At 47.1% G+C, this 22,132-nt stretch overlaps 1 protein-coding gene across 1 annotated transcript in view; it reads right to left on the bottom strand.

Moving 5' to 3' along the window:
• The window catches only part of EDIL3 (EGF like repeats and discoidin domains 3), a 33,217-nt gene extending 26,926 nt beyond the window's left edge, over positions 1-6,291 (bottom strand). The window contains exon 1 of the mRNA XM_032973705.2: positions 5,846-6,291. Within this exon, the coding sequence (XP_032829596.2) occupies positions 5,846-5,903 (58 nt within the window). The 5' untranslated portion in view covers positions 5,904-6,291. The remainder of the gene's footprint in view (positions 1-5,845) is intronic.
• Positions 6,292-22,132: the final 15,841 nt, after the last annotated feature.

The raw sequence follows: 22,132 nt of genomic DNA, 5'->3' as shown, positions 1-22,132 counted from the left end.
ATACCATAACCGATCCTGCTCCCCACGCCAACCCCGCTAAGATCAGCGTGGTGAAGTAAAAAATACCCAAAACCCACAACAAGTGGTTAGGCCTTCATTTGGTTGAATTCGATTGGCTTGAAGCGACTCATAACATGCACATTATGAATAGTAATAACGTATACTGCTTTGTAAATCCTCTGCTAAATGAAAGCCTCCTCACTCCAAGTTGCTTAAGGGGGTTGATTGACCATACTTCACCATGCTGGTCAGTGTAGCTTTAGTGGTGATGTTTAGGGGCTCAAGACTGGTGGCGGATATTACCTGTGGCCAGGAATCAAACTCGGGTTGCCCGAGTCTGCAGTGCAGTGCTCTATCAATGTGTTCCGGGGGAGGGAGTGGTGTAATACTAAACTCGCTGTGTTGCAATTCCTTCCTCGGGACCGCATTCCTGTCAACCCCTTATCAGTGTCCTACGTTATTAGACCAATTCCGACCTTATTGGTCACTCCATGCCCCTTATAAATCTCAACGTTCATCCTACAAAGTCCAATCACAAGGGAGAAATACAAACAAATAGACAATGCTTCTTTTGCATGGCTGTACGCCATATGTACCTGAAATCTCAATCTCCCTGTACAAGCATGGGGGTCCGTATGGGTTGACAGCTATGGGACCGATTCCTGGCCACAATGTCCAGACATCAAATGGGAGCCCGGTGTACCTTGCCCGAGGCAGTCCTCTGTCGTAATCTGAATGAGATCATTCACCTGGCGTGGTGTGTCAACGTCAGCACGAGGGACGCACACAAGGATGGGGGGGCGCCTGGCTTGGCGCTCGGAAACACCGCATCGGCGGCGTTTGCTCGCCGCCACCGGGGGGGGGGGGGGGGTCTTCATCCGGCGCTGCGACACCAAAAAAGCACTCGCCCCAGCGACACTGCAGAAGCCAGGCATGGTGGAGCCTCTGCTTCTGTACTTGTGGTCGTACCCCAGGCGGAGTGAAACGCACGAACGCACGGCGACTGTGGGAGGCTACTGGGAGGCAGCGGCACACGTGGGCCACATTCCACTACAGGTAAGAGAAGGGGCATCGGAATCGTGCCGCGTGTTGCTCAGGCAAGCGAGGGCAACTTCGAAGCCAAAATGACTCCACCGGGGGAAGGGAGGGGGGGGGTCTTTGGTTGTTCAGGCGTTGACCCCCGCACATGTCAGAACACGCGCCGGCTCAAACGCGTCCACCGAGACGTCCTGAAAAGGGCCCTCGAACTGTTACTTTGTAGCAATACAGCCGCGGCTGGAGTTCACCGTGGAATGTATAGAATGCGGGAGGTGAGGGACACAGGGTTAGAGGGGGGGGGGAGAGTTTAAGGGTCCTGTAAGGAGTTTGGTGAAAGCAAACACCTATGTTGTTGCCGTGGTCACGCTTTACCTCTCCGCGGCTTGAAATGGTAAAAAAATATATACCGCCATCGCGTTCACGTTGCTCCTCGCACTCAGTGTCCAGCAATGTTACCCGTCTCAGCGTCACGCGCGAGTAAGTGTAGCACGGAGGCTTTCGCGATGAATGCTACGCATAATCGAGGGCTCCGTGTATCGCACCGGTACTCGGGCCGAGCGGAGATAGCAAAAGCACACTCGTACCCGTTACACATCACTCGTACCTGTTACACATCACCTGTACCCGTTACACATCACCCGTACCCGTTACACATCCACCTGTACCCGTTACACATCACCTGTACTTCATCACCTGTACCCGTTACACACTCGTACCTGTTACACATCACTCGTACCTGTTACACATCACCTGTACCCGTTACACATCACCCGTACCCGTTACACATCCACCTGTACCTGTTACACATCGCCTGTACTCGTTACACATTCACCTGTACTGTGGCGATCCACATTTGTTTTTGGGTTCGGCCTCCCGTTGGGGTTTCGAGTGGACACAATTCTTTGTGCCGTTAACCCGAACAACTCTTTCAAACTATTACAAACTATTACGCCGTGTATATTGTTACCAGGTAAGACCCGCTGAGCTGTGTAGCTCTTTTCCCGAAGCGACCTGGCCACAAACGTGGCGTAGCATGTGGAAACTTATAGCAACCAAACACTCTAAACGCGCGATTCTAAAATGTGGAGAGAAAAACCGGAGGACTTGGAGAAAAATCCACGTGACCACGAGATGAGAGAGAGAGAGACACGCAAACAACAGGCGTCAGGGTCACACGCTCGAGCCCACGACCTCCTGCATACCAGGCGAGGTAGTTAACATCTAGCCACCGTAGGTGACCAGGATAGAATTGGGCAGGCCCTCCCTGTCCAATGTCCCCCACCACTCTTCGTACCCCAACGCCTGGGCCCCTTCGGGTCCATAGAACCCAGCGGTGCAGTCACACTGCCTGCACACTTGACAGTACGTGCCACAGCGTATATTGTATTTGTGTTCAATACCTTTCATATAAAATATCTTTATATAAATATCACGGCCTGGGGTCGTCTGAGAAACCATCAACGCGGCACGGCGGCTGAAGCGCTCGAGTCGCGATTTGACTCAACCAACCATCCCTCCAGGGTCAATAAAACGTGTACCACATTGTGGAAAGTCAAGCACGGTTACTCGGTTTAACACGTAGGTCTTCGCGACCAATATTATCATCCATGCTAAAAGGTTTGTTTGGTTAGGTCGCATAAACATAAATGTGTCGTTAAACTCGCACCACCCGACACGGCCAATTATTAAGGCTTGTCAGTCGCGTAACAAACCTAACCAATTGGCTGTGTGTCGGGTGGTGGTGGGTTTCACGACACATTTATATTAACGCGATCTACCCCTCCCCCCCAAAAAAACCCCTTTATTGTGCACGGTGACTGTGCACATCCGCTAGAGAGCATCTCCATGACGAAGTTCAGGGTCAATTGATGAGCAACTCTTTCAGCCTCGTCTGAACAACGGCAACATTCTTCTATTTAAATATCAATGTCACACAATAGCAATGCACTTGCTCGGACCGTGTCAATACCCATGGCGTTTAAAGCAGCCGGTAGACGATATGTAGATCTGTGCAGGACTCTGACAATGCGTGTCGTGTGTAATGTCCTTGTCACGCGATTACTCGGCTCAGATGTGAACAAAGCAGCTGCAGGCAATTAAGTTGCACAACCGAGCGCCCAGGTGTGGCCCAGGTGTGGCCCAGGTGTGGCCCAGGTGTGGCCCAGGTGTGGCCCAGGTGTGGCCCAGGTGTGGCCCAGGTGTGGCCCAGGTGTGGCCCAGGTGTGGCCCAGGTGTGGCCCAGGTGTGGCCCAGGTGTGGCCCCTGGCTTAAGGACAAAATTCGACTACTGGGACACTTGAAGTCATTTGCAAAACAATCTCATTTATTCCTACGGGAGTTGAAAATTGGCGTTCCTCTAAATTAAGTAGAATCCATCCCTAGTTATATAAATTACGAATGAGCAGAGCTCCGTTCTGTCTCAACCTATAAGGGTGTTTTCCTCTTTGATCCACATCAATATTATCCAGGAGTTCAAACGTGCAAACTTGTGGCCCTGTTCCAACATTCTTGGGTCTCACCAGCAGTGAGGACTTCTAAATTAACGTATAGTATTCCGTATATATGAATAACGATAGACATTCAGGGACGACAGAACACCACCTCGTGACAATCAAAGGAACGTTTAATCATTCGGGGGGGGGGGCTCATCCAGCAGTGGAATTGCCCCGAGGGCTTTGTCCCGGATAACCTCAGCGTGCGTACGGGGCAATGATCCGTCCGGTGATCTCATGGCAAATGCGTGCACGTGTTGTGTCGTTGCTAATGTCGCCTACTCGCACGTGGGAAGCAACACGAAAATTACAGAATCGGAATGTTTATTTATAACCGGAGAAATTAGAAGAGCTATAAAGCTCTTTTTTTCAGAATGCCCAGAAGAGGCACGGGGTCAGAACGTTACAACAACAATGTACTCGCTTGTGTGTGTGTGTGTGTGCACGAGTTAGATTATCTGAACCGGTTCTGGGCCATCCCCTAGTTCGACAGCCTCAAAATAGTAGCTTGGTGCGTTATATATAAGCGTCGCCGTTGGGAGAGACAAAGGCGGCCCGAGCGTAGTGCTGGTCACCCATAGGTGCTTGCTACTCGCTAACAGCACTTGCCCCAACAGTCTGTTAACGCCACACGGGGGACCTTTGTCTTGTGTTCATTGACCCACCATTGTATATCGGCTCCGTGTTCGTGTGCTGCACGCGTATGGCCATGTGCCACAGCAGTGCTGCGTTGCAATTAATATCACGCGGTAACATTGCGGAATTTTCGATTACTGTGCCGCATAAGGATTTCCAGACGGGGAATTTGCGATTCGAATTATGAATCTCTCTAGAAAAAATGGTAACATTGTATTACTTGCACTCTGCGCGCTACTGTGTACATCAAATACCGTGCAAGGTGAACATGCAGTCCTTTATCGGCGTCCTACAAGATACAATACTGTGCAGTATATAATACACAGGAAGAACGGTGGATCAGTGGCCCTCGCACTGAACCCGATGGTGACCCAAGTTCGAATTCCCGGCCACGGCCAACATCCAGTTACAGAGTTCAATCTGTGCCAGTCTTGGGCACCCACCTGCGCCGTACCGGTCGGCCTTGACCGTCGTGGTGAAGTATGGTCAAACAACCCGAACCCACCATTGGCACGGCGTTGAGAGAGGCATTTTATCCAGCAGTGGCTCGACAAGAAACTTAGCCGACATTACCAGCCGTAGTTTAACACGCAGTAGCATTTCGCGACACAATGTTACCCATGATATGGGTTAGATCGCGTAAATGTGTGTCGTTAAATCGGTCACCACCCGACACAACCAATTAGTAAGGTTTCTCGCGTGTAACTAAACACGCAAATTCGTCACAAAACATGCCAAATCGTGCTGAACTAGTACCAAATTGGCGCGTTTTGTTTATGCGACGCACCTTACAAAGCTGGCTGTGTCGGGTGGTGGCGGCTTTAACGACACACATTTACGCGATCTAACCCAAAAACCTCTACAGTATTGTGGATTACACTCACAGCCTATAACAATGGACAAACACTTAACCACATATAGCCCTACAATAAACACGCACACACTGTGTATCACAGCACTCTCATTGCTTGCAATACAACAATCACGTAGCCTACAATGCCCTAAAATAGTGCACGTTGTTTTAAGTATAGACATACACCGCTTGCAATACAGACACAGCGTGCAATACACAAACATAGCCCACGCAAGGCAGTACGCTTGCTCACAATACAAGATCCCCCGTGTAGCCTTTAATAGACCGTAGGGGCAAGTGCTGTTAGCGAGCAGCACCTGTGAAGGCCGGCACGGCACACGTGGGGGTGGGTGGCCCAGCACCACACCCGGCCGCCTTTGTCTCCCAAGTGGCGACGATTACGCACCGCACCAGGTACTAGGGGGGACCCAGGACCGGTTCAGATAATCGTTACTTGGTGTTGGCCGTGAGCGGGAATCGAACCCGGGTTGCCGGGTTCGTTACGCTCTACTACCGCTCCCCACAACACACACGCGTAGCCTACAATACACATTGACAAACGCGTCCAGTTGCGTCGGTTTACAATACACACAAAGCTTACAATACGGACACAGAGCCGACAATGCACAAAACACAGGCTGCGATTACAATACTGAACGATGCACAAAACACACACACGGTCAGCCGACAATGCACAAAAAACACACAGACTTGCCATCACATTGCTTTACGATACGTTACGCGCGCACACATCGCCAAACAATGCATCAGAGTCGCGCGCGTTCAACACGCAGCACGGAGCAGAGAGAATTTGTCTTCGTCTTACCACGGACAGCCGCAGTGCAGAGCAGACACAGGAGGAGGTAGCCGCTGATGAGACACATGCTGCTGCTGTTGCTGCGGTGGCTGTTGATGTTGTGAATGTTGTGGATTCTGCTGCTGCTACAGCCTAGATACGTCAATAGAAATAAACAGGACGAAGCTGCTCTATTTATAGAGTAGCCAGCCGCCTCTTGTTGGGAATCGTATCAGAGGAGGGGCGGGGATGATGATGATGGGTGCATCCAATCCCCAATGCGCGTGCAATCACAACGAGCCAGAGGCGGCTGCCTTGCGCGCTGTCTTTCCCGTGCGCGTGCGTGCGCGCGCACTGCAGCGACTGCGTGCGGTGGTGAGATGACGTGAGCGAGTTCTCACAGCGGGCGTCAAAATAACGCCACGAATCCAGGAGCCCTTTAAATAACGTTGAGGCTCAACCATCGCGAAGCAGCCAAACGTGTCACCCTCCACCCCACCCCCACCAACAACGCTGAGCAATCCAACCGACTCCACTCCGTTCTCGGACACGCAGCGAGCTGCTTTACAAATCCACTTTGCACCGCAGACGTCACCCCCTGCCAAGTGCGGAGCGGATGGTTCGGCCCGAGTGTTGTTTTAAAACATCGTTGACTCAACTCCCCCTGCCATCCCCGAACTCACAAAATGCCAAACATCGAACGCCATGCGGTTCCCATTAAGCTGGTTTTAGAGACCACGGCGGGGAGGGCTCTCTCGGACCGCGAATCGGAACAGCAACGCATGCAGTCATCAAATTGGGCACGTGCCCTTTCGCGTTAGAATGTGCGGGCCGTTGTTGTTATTATTGCTGTTGTTGTTGTTTGGGATGTAAAGCTTTAAATGATTATTTAAAAAAAAAACATCGTTGCCAAAAAATAAAAGACCGTGTTCAACGTGTTTTGTTTTAAACGAAAATCTGTTTGGTCGCCTGTAACGGTGGCAAGTGTTTATTGTGTTTATTGTTTTGTGGGGGGGGGGGGGGGGTATTCAGCATTGGAACAAGAAAAGAAGAGGCGATAAGTCTGGGCAATGCTCTCTCATCGTCATCATAACATCACCATAATCAGGCCCGAATTGAGTTTATAGTTGTGCCGGCAATCCCACTATCTCAATACTTCCTTTACCACCACCACCACGTCCAACTCCACTCTTATTCCACCTTGGCTATAGAATTTCATCTCCGGTGTTTAAATGCGACGTACGACTTGTCAAGCTGAGTCAACGCACCGAACGAACCATCACTTTTCATTTTGCAACGAGCCCGAATAAACACACACAGACAGTGCTGCTATCCATTGCTCTCATGACCCAAGTTACCTTTCGAGCAGTGGTTCTCAACATTTTTGGCGACTGATGTAACCCCCCTTTGTTAAAATTAGTTTCAACTGAGTTACCTCCCTCCGCTGTGCCTGACCCAACTTGGTTCTGAGAAATAAATGTATGAATAATGGACATCAATCGTGTGAGCACATTAAGCACAATGAATGTGGCAGTCTAAGGCACACTTACCCCCTAGGGACACCGCGTAACCTCCTGGTGAGAACCACTGACCTATATACTACAAGCTTTATCAAAGTGCTTATGGTATTGAGTTCCAACCATCACGAAGCTGTTGGTATGTTTTGTGGCACCTCGAGACACGAGGACCCGAGTTGCAATCCCGAAAACCCCTTGGATCAACCCGGCCCTGAGCAGCAATCGTTTCGATGGATTGATTGTTGAAAAAAGATGCGAGCAATCACTCAATAGTCGCATTACAATTACCATTAATCTGAAATAATGATCAGGTCCACCAATCACGAGACCTTAAAGAAAATCCACGTGATTGTCCCAGCCACAGCTGTTTGTTAAGGAAGCAGGCAAACCACGGGCTGGTTTTGATTTTCTCAGTCTCATCAGCAGGCTCGAAATACCGATTAATCGGTACCGACAAATCAGGAAAATTTGTGTCAGTACGATCAGGGTCGTGCATGGTGGGGTGGGTAGCAATGCCAAACCCGAATACTGTATATCCTTTATGCGTTTTGAACAACTTGTCTATTTCACATGCACCGATTGACGCACTGTAACTTGGCTTCCATTTAGGGTTGTCGCAGGCAGATGTCCCCGTTAATGTTTCTGCTGGACACTTGCACCCTTCTTCTTCTTCCGTACGGCTGCTGATGTAGATGCAGAGCGACGACTCACAACTTCACGTTCAGGTGGCGGTCAAGGCAGCAGACAACCGCGCCAGGGGTAGCGAGGTGCATCGCTGCGATGTCTCTCTTCGTATTTGTGGATCGGGGCATTGCGTGGTCGTCAAACGTTCTGGGTGACCACGGTCGCACACTACTGGGGAGTTTAAAATGTTACATTTGTGCATCAAATGGAATAGGAATAAGACTGCATCCTATGAACACAGCCCATTGTTACGCAGTGTATATGGAATGACCTCAAGGCGAATGACGAGGGACTTAGCGATCCCAGGTGTAACATCACTGTGTGTATCCCAGTGTACCCACATCTCTCTCACTCACTGCCGCGGTAAGGGTCGCCGCGATATGGCAGTACGCTGTATTTGTTGAACTTCTTTCGCACCGTACGTAGCCAACCGCGCTAATCAGAGGTGCGGGGGAAGGACAGCAAACTAAACACACAAGAATCAGTTCTAAAGAAACGAGTTTTCAATCTAGATGATTTAAAATTGCATAGTTCCAGTGGCATCCTAATATCGGAGGGAAGAGCGTTCCAGACGGCCGCAGAAGCGCATCTTTATGTTTCTTAAATCTCCTATTTTCAGGGTGGCGCTTGTTGATTTACACCAGGAAGGGACTCAGTTCGATTCCCTATGCGGGCGCCTTTCTGTGTTGAGTTTGTGCGTTCTTTCTCTGTCCTTCCTCTGTTCTGCATGCATTCCCTCCCGGTTCTCCGGTTTCCTCCCATAGCTACAAAGAAAAATAACCCCACATGGTATTGGTCAAACGTGCCACTGCTGGCAAAATTACCTTCAAATTACTCAGTTGAGATCCAATTCCAAAACCCCGCCACTCGCCATTCAGCGACGGTGACCTCACCACGACGTCTGTGTCGAAGGCTCACTGCTGGCGGCAGGAGGCCACGGGACAGACCCTGCGGGTGCCATGGGGTTGACTGACTGAGATGACTGGCAGATCCACCAAGCTGTGCCCCCATACTGTGCCAACTCGCTCTATTTTACACGCCCGGCGCTCCGCTCGTTGTTGTGAGCGTCGCTCCTCTGCCCTCCGTTGTTGTTCTTGCTGGATGGCGACTGCCTCCAACTGCCCAGTAGTAGGAGCAGCGGCGTCCTTCACGAGCCTCCTCCACAGATGCCGATCTTGACACCGCTGGTACCCAGTCGTCAGCAAGTCCACTCAGCTCCACATCCTCCCGTACCGCGTCAGCTCCATCTCTTCTCTCAGCCCGCCACTGCGAATTCTTCAGGTCACAGGTGCACGGAGGCTTTTGCTGAATGATTCGTGAACGTCGTGATGGGATGGGGAAGGGGCACTCTTGCAGGAGACAATGGGCATCACGCCTCGTGGCCTCACAGGTGGCGAGGCTTTGCCCCCCGACTGACCAGGAGCGTCCTTTAGAGCCTCCTCGATTGAGATCAAGACAAAGACGACCCCCCCCCCCAAGTATAACGTTTTACAGACTGTTGGGGCAAGTGCTGTTAGCGAGGAGCACCTATGAAGGCCGGCACGGTACACGAGGGGGTGGGTGGCCAGCACCATGCCCGGACGCCTTTGTCTCCCCAGTGGGGATGTTCACACACCGCGCCGGGTACTCATTTGAGGCTGAGTCGACCTAGGGGAGGCCCAGAGCCGGGTCGAGATAATCGTCACCGGTGTTGGCCGTGAGCGGGAATCGAACTCGGGTCGTCGGGTTCGTAGCGCAGCGTTGCGCGAACCGCTCGAGTGAGAGCACAGCAGCAGCAACAACACCCCCTGCTGTGAAAACACGAGACTCAGTTACGCCTCCCTGGGTAAACAAGCACAATGATCATCATCATCGCCATCATGCCAACAACGATGATGACGATCTTTATTCGCACTGGGAGTAAACGGCAAAGCAGAAGAAGCAATGGAATGAACACGTGGCATGCAGATCGCAACGTTGTATTGTATTCGTGACACTGGGGGGGGGGGCTGCCTGTCCTGTGGTCACCACATTTTACAGTCCCATTTACGATCTCCAGGCGCGGCAAGTTTCTAAAAAAAACTCCCCCAACGGTCTCAGTCCACCCGGCCGTAAACAGTGCACCGTACTCAACTTGAGTCCCACCACCACAGGTAAGTCCATCGGCAGGTGGCGTGGTGGGAGGAGTGTGGGTACGCCTGGTCAACCGCAACGTGGCAGGATGAAGCAGATATACCCTCTGGAGGAGGTCGTCGGTTCGATCCCGACCCCTGACGACGCCTGCTGCTGTATATTTGGAGTCTGCGTCTCTCTCTCATCATCACCGCGGTGGATAGGAGATGTTAATTACCTCGCCTGGTGTGCAGGAGGTCCTGGGTTCGATCCCGACCCTGACGCCTGCTGCTGTAGATTTGGAGTCTGCGTCTCTCTTATCATCACCGCGGTGGCTAGGAGATGTTAATTACCTCGCCTGGTGTGCAGGAGGTCGTGGGTTCGATCCCGACCCTGACGACGCCTGCTGCTGAAAATTTGGAGTCTGCGTCTCTCTCTCTCATCATCACCGCGGTGGATAGGAGATGTTAATTACATCGCCTGGTGTGCAGGAGGTCCTGGGTTCGATCCCGATCCTGACGCCAGCTGCTGTATATTTGGAGTGTGTGTGTCTCTCTCTCTCATCATCATTAGGGTGGCTAGGAGATGTTAATTAACTCGCCTGGTGTGCAGGAGGTCCTGGGTTCGATCCCGACCCTGACGCCAGCTGCTGTATATTTGGAGTGTGTGTGTCTCTCTCTCCCCGTGGTCACGTGGATTTTTGTCCGGGTCCTTCGGGGTTTTTTTCCCTTCCACATTTAGAATCAACATCACGCGTTTAAAATATTTCGTTGCTATACATTTCCACGTGACGATGATAATGAGCCACGTCGTTGAGCCACTATCACTGTTTGATAGTCCCAGGATCGCTTCTGAAAAAAGAGAGCTATAAAGCTCAGTGGGCCTTACGTGGTGAAATAAAACCGGTTTATAGCTTTCAAAATTGTTTATAGAGTGGAGGCCCTGGCAGCAGTGGCGTGAGTGAGCAACTTCCATGGCTGCAGCTCTTTGCTTCTTTTGTTTCCTACCAAAGGGGGGAAATGATTTACGCGGCGGTCCGGATTTCTCGACGCTCTCTGCGTCGAGAGGTAGCGGCCTCTGGTGGAGACGATCTCCCTCGATACTCAAGAGGCAAGCACTGCCACAATGCTCGCTTTGTTAAGCGTACGCACGGCGTACTGATAAAAGACCATGCATAGATGATATATGGTCATGCATAGATGATATATGGTCATGCATAGATGATATATGGTCATGCATAGATGATATATGGCCATACATAGATGATATATGGCCATATATAGATGATATATGGTCATGCATAGATGATATATGGCCATACATAGATGATATATGGCCATATATAGATGATATATGGTCATGCATAGATGATATATGGCCATAGATGATATATCTATGCATGACCATATATCATCTATGCATGGCCATATATCATCTATGCATGACCATATGTCATCTATGCATGACCATATATCATCTATGCATGGCCATATATCATCTATGCATGACCATATATCATCTATGCATGACCATATATAATCTATATATGACCATATATAATCTTTATATGGCCATATATCACCTATGCATCGCCATATATCATCTATACATGGCCATATATCATCTATGTATGGCCATATATCATATATGTATGGCCATATATCATATATGTATGACCATATATCATCTATGCATGACCATATATAATCTATGTATGGCCATATGTTATCTATGCATGGCCATATATCATCTATGTATGGCCATATATCATCTATGCATGACCATATATCATCTATGTATGACCGTATATCATCTATGTATGACCATATATCATCTATGCATGGCCATATATCATCTATGTATGACCATATATAATCTATGCATGGCCATATATTATTGATGCATGACCATATATCTTTCGATTTAAAGCTTTCGTGACTGCAAGGATTAATCTTCTTTGGTTCTTTCGGTAAAGTCACGTAGAATGAGAATAAAATAATAAATTAATAAAATAAAATAACGATAAAATTCTCACGACGTTTTGGCCACAACACAAGTGGCCTTCTTCAGGTGAAAGGAACAGACCTGTCGGGACGACAGAGCTTCATTGAACGTTGTTAAGATTCGTAGCGTCTTTTTAAGCTGGTTTAGAGAAGTGAGGCACCTTGACAAAGGGGTTTACATATAAAACAGGAGAATGTAGCATTGAAATAGCTGAGTGATTAGCTTGTGACTGGTCATAGAAATAGCTATGTTAAAGTCAAAGCTTACACATCCACAGAGGCACCTAGTACAAATCAAACAAGATAATTTAGCATTGAAATAGCTGAGTGATTAGCTTGTGACTGGTCACAGAAATGGCTATGTTAAAGTCAAAGCCTACACATCCACAGAGGCACCTAGTACAAATCAAACAGGAGAATTTAGCATTGAAATAACTGAGTGATTAGCTTGTGACTGGTCATAGAAATAGCTATGTTAAAGTCAAAGTCTACACATCCACAGAGGCACATAGTACAAATCAAACAGGAGAATTTAGCATTGAAATAGCTGAGTGATTAGCTTATGACTGGTCACAGAAATGGCTATGTTAAAGTCAAAGCCTACACATCCACAGAGGCACCTAGTATAAATCAAACAGGATAATTTAGCATTGAAATAACTGAGGGATTAGCTTGTGACTGGTCATAGAAATAGCTATGTTAAAGTCAAAGCCTACACATCTACAGAGGCACCTAGTACATGGATGCTAAAGGGGCTGCAACAACTCGACTATCATATAGTAAACCGATGTGAAAAAACCTAAGTCTAAATTACATCAATATAATAAATGTACTCAATAGTAGTAGCTACATTGGAGAAACCAAACGACATATCTCGGACCGCATCTGCGAACATAAAGCAGACTTGAAACACGGTAGAACGAACTCCTCTGCGGTGGCAGATCACTGTTATAATTCAGTGGGCTCACATAATATTGACTTCTCCAAGACGGAGGTTCTTTGCAAACCAACCGGCTACCATGAGAGATTCGTTCATGAGGCCATTCACATATACAAGCACAGAGACAATTTCAACCGACAAGATGGATTCTGGCTTAGTAACCATTGGAAAGATGTTTTAAACCATTTCCGTTCTTAATTAATTGTATTTTACGATGACCTTCAGACCGCAGCTCTTTCGCTGGCATTGACTCTTAATACCTCTCACACCACGGTTAATGGTATGGTTTACAACATTGAGTATAACAGCGCCTCGCAGCTGTCTTTCTCCCCCTCCTCCGTTCCGACCATGGATGAACTCGTCCGTCTGAACGGAGCTCATAGCTATCCGTGGTGCTGAAGTTGAGGGTAAGAATCCACCCATTATTTCGCCATATAGCATTGTGATATATAACGACTTATTGTTGGTAGCTTAGCTGATTGGAGAATATATAGAGTTTATTGATAACATTGAGGTAGTTTATATTTTAGTTTTTATTGTTTTACTATATGGTATTCATTATATAGTGTAGTGTATACCCAGTTACTGTTAATAGCTCAGCTTATTGAAGAATATATTGAGTACATTTATTATATTGATGTAATTTAGACTTAGTTTTTTTCACATCGGTTTACTAAATGATAGTCGAGTTGTTGCAGCCCCTTTGGCGTCCATGTACTAGGTGCCTCTGTAGATGTGTAGGCTTTGACTTTAACATAGCTATTTCTATGACCAGTCACAAGCTAATCCCTCAGTTATTTCAATGCCAAATTCTCCTGTTTGATTTATACTAGGTGCCTCTGTGGATGTGTAGGCTTTGACTTTAACATAGCCATTTCTGTGACCAGTCACAAGCTAATCACTCAGCTATTTCAATGCTAAATTCTCCTATTTTATATGTAAACCCCTTTGTCAAGGTGCCTCACTTCTCTAAACCAGCTTAAAAAGACGCTACGAATCTTAACAACGTTCATTGAAGCTCTGACGTCCCGACAGGTCTGTTCCTTTCACCTGAAGAAGGCCACTTGTGTTGTGGCCAAAACGTTGTGAGAATTTTATTGTGTATTTTATTTTATTAATTTATTATTTTATTCTCATTCTACGTGACTTTACCGAAAAAACCAAAGAGGATGTCCATATATAATCTATATATGGTGATATATCATCTATGTGTGACCATATATAATCTATATATGGCCATGTTTCATCTATGCATGAACATATATCATCTATGCATGACCATATATCATCTATGCATGACCATATATCATCTATGCATGACCATATATCATCTATGCATGACCATATATCATCTATGCATGACCATATATCATCTATGCATGACCATATATCATCTATGCATGGCCATATATCATCTATACATGGCCATATATCATCTATGCATGACCATATATCATCTATGCATGGACATATATCATCTATGTATGGCCATATATATCATCTATATATGGCCATATATCATCTATGCATGACCATATAACATCTATGCATGACCATATATCATCTATGCATGACCATATATCATCTATGCATGACCATATATCATCTATGCATGACCATATATCATCTATGCATGACCATATATCATCTATACATGACCATATATCATCTATACATGACCATATATCATCTATGCATGACCATATATCATCTATGCATGACCATATATCATCTATGCATGACCATATATCATCTATGCATGACCATATATCATCTATGCATGACCATATATCATCTATGCATGACCATATATCATCTATATATGGCCATATATCATCTATATATGGCCATATATCATCTATGCATGACCATATATCATCTATGCATGACCATATATCATCTATGTATTACCATATATCATCTATATATGGCCATATATCATCTATGTATTACCATATATCATCTATATATGGCCATATTTGATCTATGCATGACCATATATCATCTATGTATTACCATATATCATCTATGTATTACCATATATCATCTATGCATGACCATATATCATCTATGTATGACCATATATCATCTATGTATTACCATATATCATCTATATATGGCCATATATCATCTATGCATGGCCGTTTTTCAAGTTGCCCCTGGTGGGCAAGGCACGGAGTCATCTGTGGGATCCAGAGGGGTGCGGGGCCGAGCGCGGAGCCTGGCCACGCCGTTCAGGATGTAAGGCGAGCCCCGACTCACCGCCGGGGCTGCTGCGGTGGGGAATGGAGCTGGCCGTGCTGCCGGCGTCGTGAGCGGCTCCACTTTGCAAGCCGTGGGTCTGGCGGCGTGCTGGCTGTTGTCGCGACCCAGTATGGAGTCATCCCCGAAGGCTGTGAAGGCCGTAAATAAAGAGAGAGCACCTCCAAATTGTCTGTGAATTAGCACACTATATATGCATGGCGGTATATCATCTCTGATTGCATTAATAGTACCAGGCGCGCAGAAGTGCTGTTTCGAATTGTATTTCCCCAGCGGTCACGGTATGTGTTGGCAAACCTGCCGTGTGTTTTAATCTTTACAACTGTGCACCCAAGCGTTCGCCTGTCTTCATCCTGTGGAGTCGTTACCTGAAACTCCACAGTATAGTACAGGACGTAATCTGTATCTATTACCGTACAGTAATAATATCCAAGTAGCGTCATTATTATTATTATTATGCACCATCCATATCTGGATTTATTTCAAGGCAATGATTATGCACGACGCTAGGAACACAACTGTTTTCCTGCGATGTGACGTTATGTTCCTGTATTGTTATTCATATGGGGCAAAGAACAAATTGGATGTTTCCTGAACCTCGTGTTCAACAAGCAGGAAGATGAACTTTCAAGAACGTGGTATATAGCAGGACATGGGTTCGATCCTGGTGCCTTCTCTATAGTTGGAGTTTGCGTGTCTCTCTCTCTCTCCCCTTGGACGCGTGGATATTTCTCCAGGTTTTTCCCTCCACAGTTAGAATCAACATCACGCGTTTAGAGTATTTGGCTGCTATACATTTCCACATGATAAGCCACATTTCGTTGAGCTGTCATTTGTGATAGCCAGATCGCTTCTGGAAAATGGCTATGTAGCTCAGTAGCCCTTACCTGGTGAAAAATGTTTTTGTTGACTCTAGTTTACGTTGAACTTGTTTCGCACCGTACGGGTCAAGTAGTAATCCATGGATTTTGAGATTTCTTTTAGTTTTAGAGTGTACTAGCAATTTTCTACTTTTATACGTCATTGGTATTTTGAACCACAATACCTTGCTGATTTCGAGGAGCATAAACCATCACGTGAACTCCGGTCATCCTCGCAGCGACTTTTGGTTAGCTATCGAACAATGACGGTCTCTAAAGGCACGTTTCCAAATGTGGAGGGGAAAACTGGAGGACCCGGAGCAAACCCCACACGACCATGGGGAGAACTCCACACGTACGGGCGTCAGGGTCGGGATAAAACCCACGACCAGGCGAGGTAGTTAACATCTCCTAGCCACCATGATGATGAGCGCGACGCAAACTCCAAATATACAACAGGCATCGTCAGGTTGGGGATCGAACCCACGACCACCTGTATCCCAAGCGAGGTAGTTAACATCTCCTAGCCACCGTGGCACCCCAGAGCAGTGGTGCTTTCACGTCCCAAGGTCCGAGTCCTTGCGACATCTCTTTCCTGCCGTGCCAGGAGACGTGCAGGGACGCGAGATGGCCAGTAGGTGGTAGTACAGCAGCAAATGGATTGCTGACCTTGCTTGTGAATACCGTAAAATCATCACCGTCCTCGAGTACATTTTTTTCTTTGCTTCTTACACTCGAAAGCATTCAACAGGAATTTGGTCCGAGCATCACAAGTTTTGCGGGCACTTTGAAAAAAATGTCTCAAATTACACGGATAATTTCTTGACCCGCGCCTCCGATTAGCGCGGTTGGCTATGTACGGTGCAAAATAAATTCAACTTGCGACCTTGCCACAAATGATAGCTCAACGAAGGGACTACTCGTGTGGACATTTATAGCAGCCAAATAATCTGACCGCATGTTTTAAAAATGTGAAGGGAAGAACCGGCGGACCCGAAGAAAAATCCACGCGACAACAGGGAGAGAGACACGCAAACTCCAAATATGCAGCAGGCGTCAGGGTCAGGATCCAACGAACCTACGACCTACTGTATACCAGGCGAGGTAGTTAACATCTCGACACTGTGGCGCCCATACAACCAGTGCCCGTTGTACGTTGCCCTGCAAAGACGAAGTGGGTTTTATGTACAAATACTCGTGCTCTGCATGAGAACCAAGATATATTATATTTTCTGCAGGGGCCCGGCTTTCTTCCCTCCCACTTGTATAATACACACTCATTCGGTGGCTGAAAACATCTTCACCTATTCCCGTTCCGAGCTGTCTGCAAGTTGCAGGCTGGGGTGTCCCTTTCACCGCTGAATCTGGGAACGTGCAAATGCTTCAGAGCTAATTAAATTCCGAGAGGCGTAGCGCCACTATTTTAAAAGACAGTGTTACTCACCGCAGATAAATGTAGCGACACGGCTGCCAAACTGTACCGCGCGCACTCCTGCACGGCCTTGGGGGAGCCTCGGTACCGATGGAGTTATTTTAGTTTTCGTCCGGTTTTCGTCCCGATGACGTACACGTACATTTCCACATGATGCGTTGTACGTACGTCGTCGGGACGAGAAAGGGTTAAATTTACAAAAAAATGTAGCGGCAGGACCATCCTGAAAAAGAGTCCCCCCCCCCCCCTACGACGCAGCGTGGCTCTCCTGGATAACGAATTAAACGAAGCAACATCATCACCGATGTATTGGAGAGAACCTACCACAACGTTCACAATCTGAGGACGATGCTTCGCCAGTAATTACAACTAGCATCATCAGGCGGACAGCCAGATTTGTGTGGAGATGTGCTGTGCTGGTAACGAATTGGCACGTTCTGTTTACGTGACAAACCTTACCAATTAAATGCGTCTGGTGGTGGCAGGTTTAACGACACATTGATATTTACGCGATCTCACCCAACAAACCTCTTGTGGATGATCATGGGACCTTCCTTGCCAGTATCAAAATATAAGATTAGGTTTTACCCTTTTTGACAATAAAACAGGTGTTAAGATGTTAAAATCTGTTTTAAAACCTATTCTGATATTATGGATGATATTGGTCGCGAAAGCCTGCGGCGTGTTAAACTTTATGTGTGTTTGACGATCACCGGTCTGGGTCAGAGCCGTCGGAGCGGTATTGCCCGGATCATCTTGGAATCAGCCCGGATAATCGATACTCGACTCTATTAGCCTCCGCACGAGGATTAGAAACGAAACCTCGTGCCGAACACCAGATGGCACCCAAGGCGTATGGGCGACTGGTGCGAGACTGCACATTGAACGGACGGGCGTGAATTACGAGGGATGTGTGATCATTATTATTATCCGAGGGCACGAAAAGTCGCATCCGAGGGCACAGCAAGTGAACGCATTACAATGTTGACGGAGACAACTGAAAATCGGATGAAAAGTTGGGTCTTTTCGCCTTGCCAAAGGACGCCTGGGAAGGCGGGCGTCTGTTGCCAAATAACGCGTAACTTACACACGATTACGAAAATGGGAAGTGTGTAACATTGGTCACTGTTAACCTTTAAACAGGAAACAATGACCCGTATTAATTATTTTGTATTCATTTGCGGTTTGAATGTTGCGCAGTTTTAGCCAAAGCGTCACTGCGTGCCATTAAAAGTTTGACGTCAATGCCCCCCAACTAAAGTAGGAGTATTTGAACGGTCGGTCGCAGTTTTGGAATATCTTAAAATTGAGCCGTTCACCGCACACAACATCCAGAGCCCAGATATAAAGACCCAACCAGTATGTATGTTGACCTTCCTTCGTACCGTACATAGCCAATTATATTTAGAAATATGCATTTTGACCAGTGGTTTTTAACTTTTATTGCAGCCTGCACCTCATTGGTTCTTAATCGTAACAACAATTATGTTAATAAATGCATCGGTTTGATAACACTAAGTTGTACTTGTCCGTGCTTAATTTGAGTTTTCGATTTACTTTCTAAAAAACTCTGGCCATATCTCGCACCCATAAAGGGGATCTCGGGGTTAAGAAGAACCACTGCTCTAGACTTTCAAATTATTTTGCTCCTTTGAATGTCCACATGATAAGGCCACTTTGTTGAGCTGTCATTTGTGGCCAGGTCGCTTTGAAAAATAAGTTAACACCTCGGTGGGCTTTGTCTGGTAGGGTGGAGATGGTTTATTTTTTTTAATTTTCACGTGTTTGTGTCATTTGTTTACCTTGTACTTTGCACTCCCATCGTGTTGTGTTTGTTTTTGTAACGTTCTTACCCGCCCCGACTGGACATCTGTGATAAAAGAGCTTCATAGCTCATCGAATTCCTCCTGCAGCATAAATAAACATTCTGGGTTCAAGCGTGCCGAGCCCATCGCTGCTCACACAAACTGCGTTGGGACGGAGTCTCCCCTAATTCATACGGAGTTTTCTGTAGCCTAATGACGTTCGGTAATTATTAATTCAGCGACATCTGTAAGGGTCGAGCCTGACCGGCCGCTCCTGCTGCTGCTGCTGATGAGACCCAGAGGGTCCAAGCCGATCCAGAGTGTGGTGCGAGAATTTGTCCTCGGCAAATATGGTCAAGCGCAACTTGTGCTTGCTAATATTTGTATATATTTGACGATATTTTGTCTGAAACACCGATCGGAGGCTGGCGGAATTAATGTTTGTATTTACTTGCGGAGACGCGCTTATGAGCTCCCGGTTTCAAATCCCAATCAACACGCAGCCCGTGTGATACAGCAGCCAACACGGCGAGACAGCCTCTTGTATGTACTTTGTATTTTGAACTTCTTTCGCACCGTACGTAGCCAACCAATTTGGGGGGGGGGGGGGGGAGAGGGCTAAGCCTCCCCCCACTCCCTTCTAAATAGTTATGGTCAAGTAAAAAAAATGTTGGTACAATATTTTAGGGTAGCTGAGGCTTATTCTGAGCTACGTAGCGAGTGAGGGTACAAGAGCGGATCGTATCGTAACTAATTCTGTTTAGCGCTTAATATTTGCTTAAAGTTTGACTCGCGAGTCGTCACGCTCCCCCCCACCCTGCTTTAAACACGGCAACGTTACGGGTTTACAATGGGGGGGGGGGGGGGGGTCTCGTGTGCGAAATTCAATGGCTTTGTCCAAACATGAAAACAATGCTAAGCACTCCACCCCCGTCCCTAAAGGTATTAACATAGACACTACTCAATGTTTTTTTTCGGTAAAGTCACGTATGTGGAAATATACTAAAATTATATTAAAATAAAATAAATCCGATAAGCTATGAAGCTCTTTTTAGGGTATTTCCACATACGTGACTTTACCGAAAAAAAAAACATTGAGCAATTTATGCAGTCACGAAAGCTTTAATTCTTTATAGACACTACTGTACTTGCATTTCATTTAAATACTTGCAGCAGTTGCACAACACACTTGCAGTGGTCTCGCTCGCTGGTCAGCTGTGGACCAAGTGCATTTAACAGCAGGGCAAAAAGCTGCGTTGCTCACACACAGCAGGAAGGTATACGACCCCCATCATGTCATCCGTGCATATCACGTATGTTGAACTTCTTTGGCACCGTACGTAGGAAACCGTGCTAATTTCGGAGGTGCGGGGGAAGGACAATATACTAAATGTGGTGGGCATGTGTAAACTAAAACTACGAAACTCAACTATTTTTTTTTTAATTTTACCAGGTAAACCCTATTGAGCTATAGAGCCCTTTTTCAGAAGCGACCTGGCCTCAAATAATCGCTCAAATAAGTGGCTTATGTGGAAATATATAGCCGCCAAATACCCGAAACGCTTGATGTTTATTAGCACTGTGGAGGGGGAAAACCCGGAGAAGAATCCACGTGACCACGGGAAGAGAGACACGCAAACTCCAAATATACTGCTGCAGTCGGGATCGATCCCACGACCTCCTGTGTACCTGGCGAGGTAGTTAACATCTCCTAACCACCGTGCTGCTGATGAGAGGGACACGCAAACTCCAAATATACTGCAGCAATCGGGATCGATCCCACGACCTCCTGTGTACCAAGCGAGGTAGTTAACATCTCCTAGCCACCGTGCTGATGATGAGAGGGACACGCAAACTCCAAATATACTGCAGGTGGTCAGGGTCGGGATCGAACCCACGACCTCCTGCACACCAGGCGAGGTAGTTAACATCTCGTAGCCACCGTGGCGCCACATTACATGTACGAGGCCCTCTAACCTGGACTACACGGCGGGAGGGGACGTGACCCAAGATGAACCCAAATCATATGAAGAACGTTGTGAATAACTCCTTTTAACTGTGGGCTGGATCCCGGATATTTGGATGTCTAGGCCCCCCTGGGTATTTGTCGGAGAGAGCCCCCCTTTTTGCCGACCCCCAGATATAACTAATTCGCAGATAAACGGAGTTGGCTATACACAGCAATCATCGCCCCCCCCACAGCAAAAAAAACAACAACTTGGTCAGACTTTCCTAAATATGAGTCACGAGGCTGCGCGAGGCTTTCCTGGTTAAACAATCGTGATATAAAACTTACAGAGATGTCAAGGTTTTGAAGGGAGTCGTTCCTTCCTGCTGTTTGTGAACAGCATCCCTTTGCGTGTTAAGTCCGTGTTTGTTTGCCACCTGCACGCATATTTCCTGTGTGCGATGGGTTGTCTCGTAAGCTACGGTGTTGGATTTGAATCGTGAACCAGTGATATGAATTCCACATTCTCACGACAATGGCTCAGTCTGTCCACGGATAGACCGCTGTTAACGTTCCACTGCAAGGTGGTTACTGATTTGGTATGTAATAATAATAATAATTCAAACTTACAATGCACATTCCAATCATAGGATCCCAATGCGCAATGCATGAAAAGCGGCAAACAATCATAACCACGGAGGGGGGGGGGGGCAACCCACAACACCGAAGAGGGAAGAAGGCCACTTTGAAGAGACGGCTTTTCAGAGCAGACTTA

This window comes from Petromyzon marinus, chromosome 52, assembly GCF_048934315.1.
Source record: "Petromyzon marinus isolate PM22_M1 ecotype Great Lakes invasive population chromosome 52, UKy_Petmar_22M1.pri1.0, whole genome shotgun sequence".
NCBI lineage: Eukaryota > Metazoa > Chordata > Hyperoartia > Petromyzontiformes > Petromyzontidae > Petromyzon > Petromyzon marinus.
This window is presented reverse-complemented; position numbering and strand designations above follow the sequence as displayed.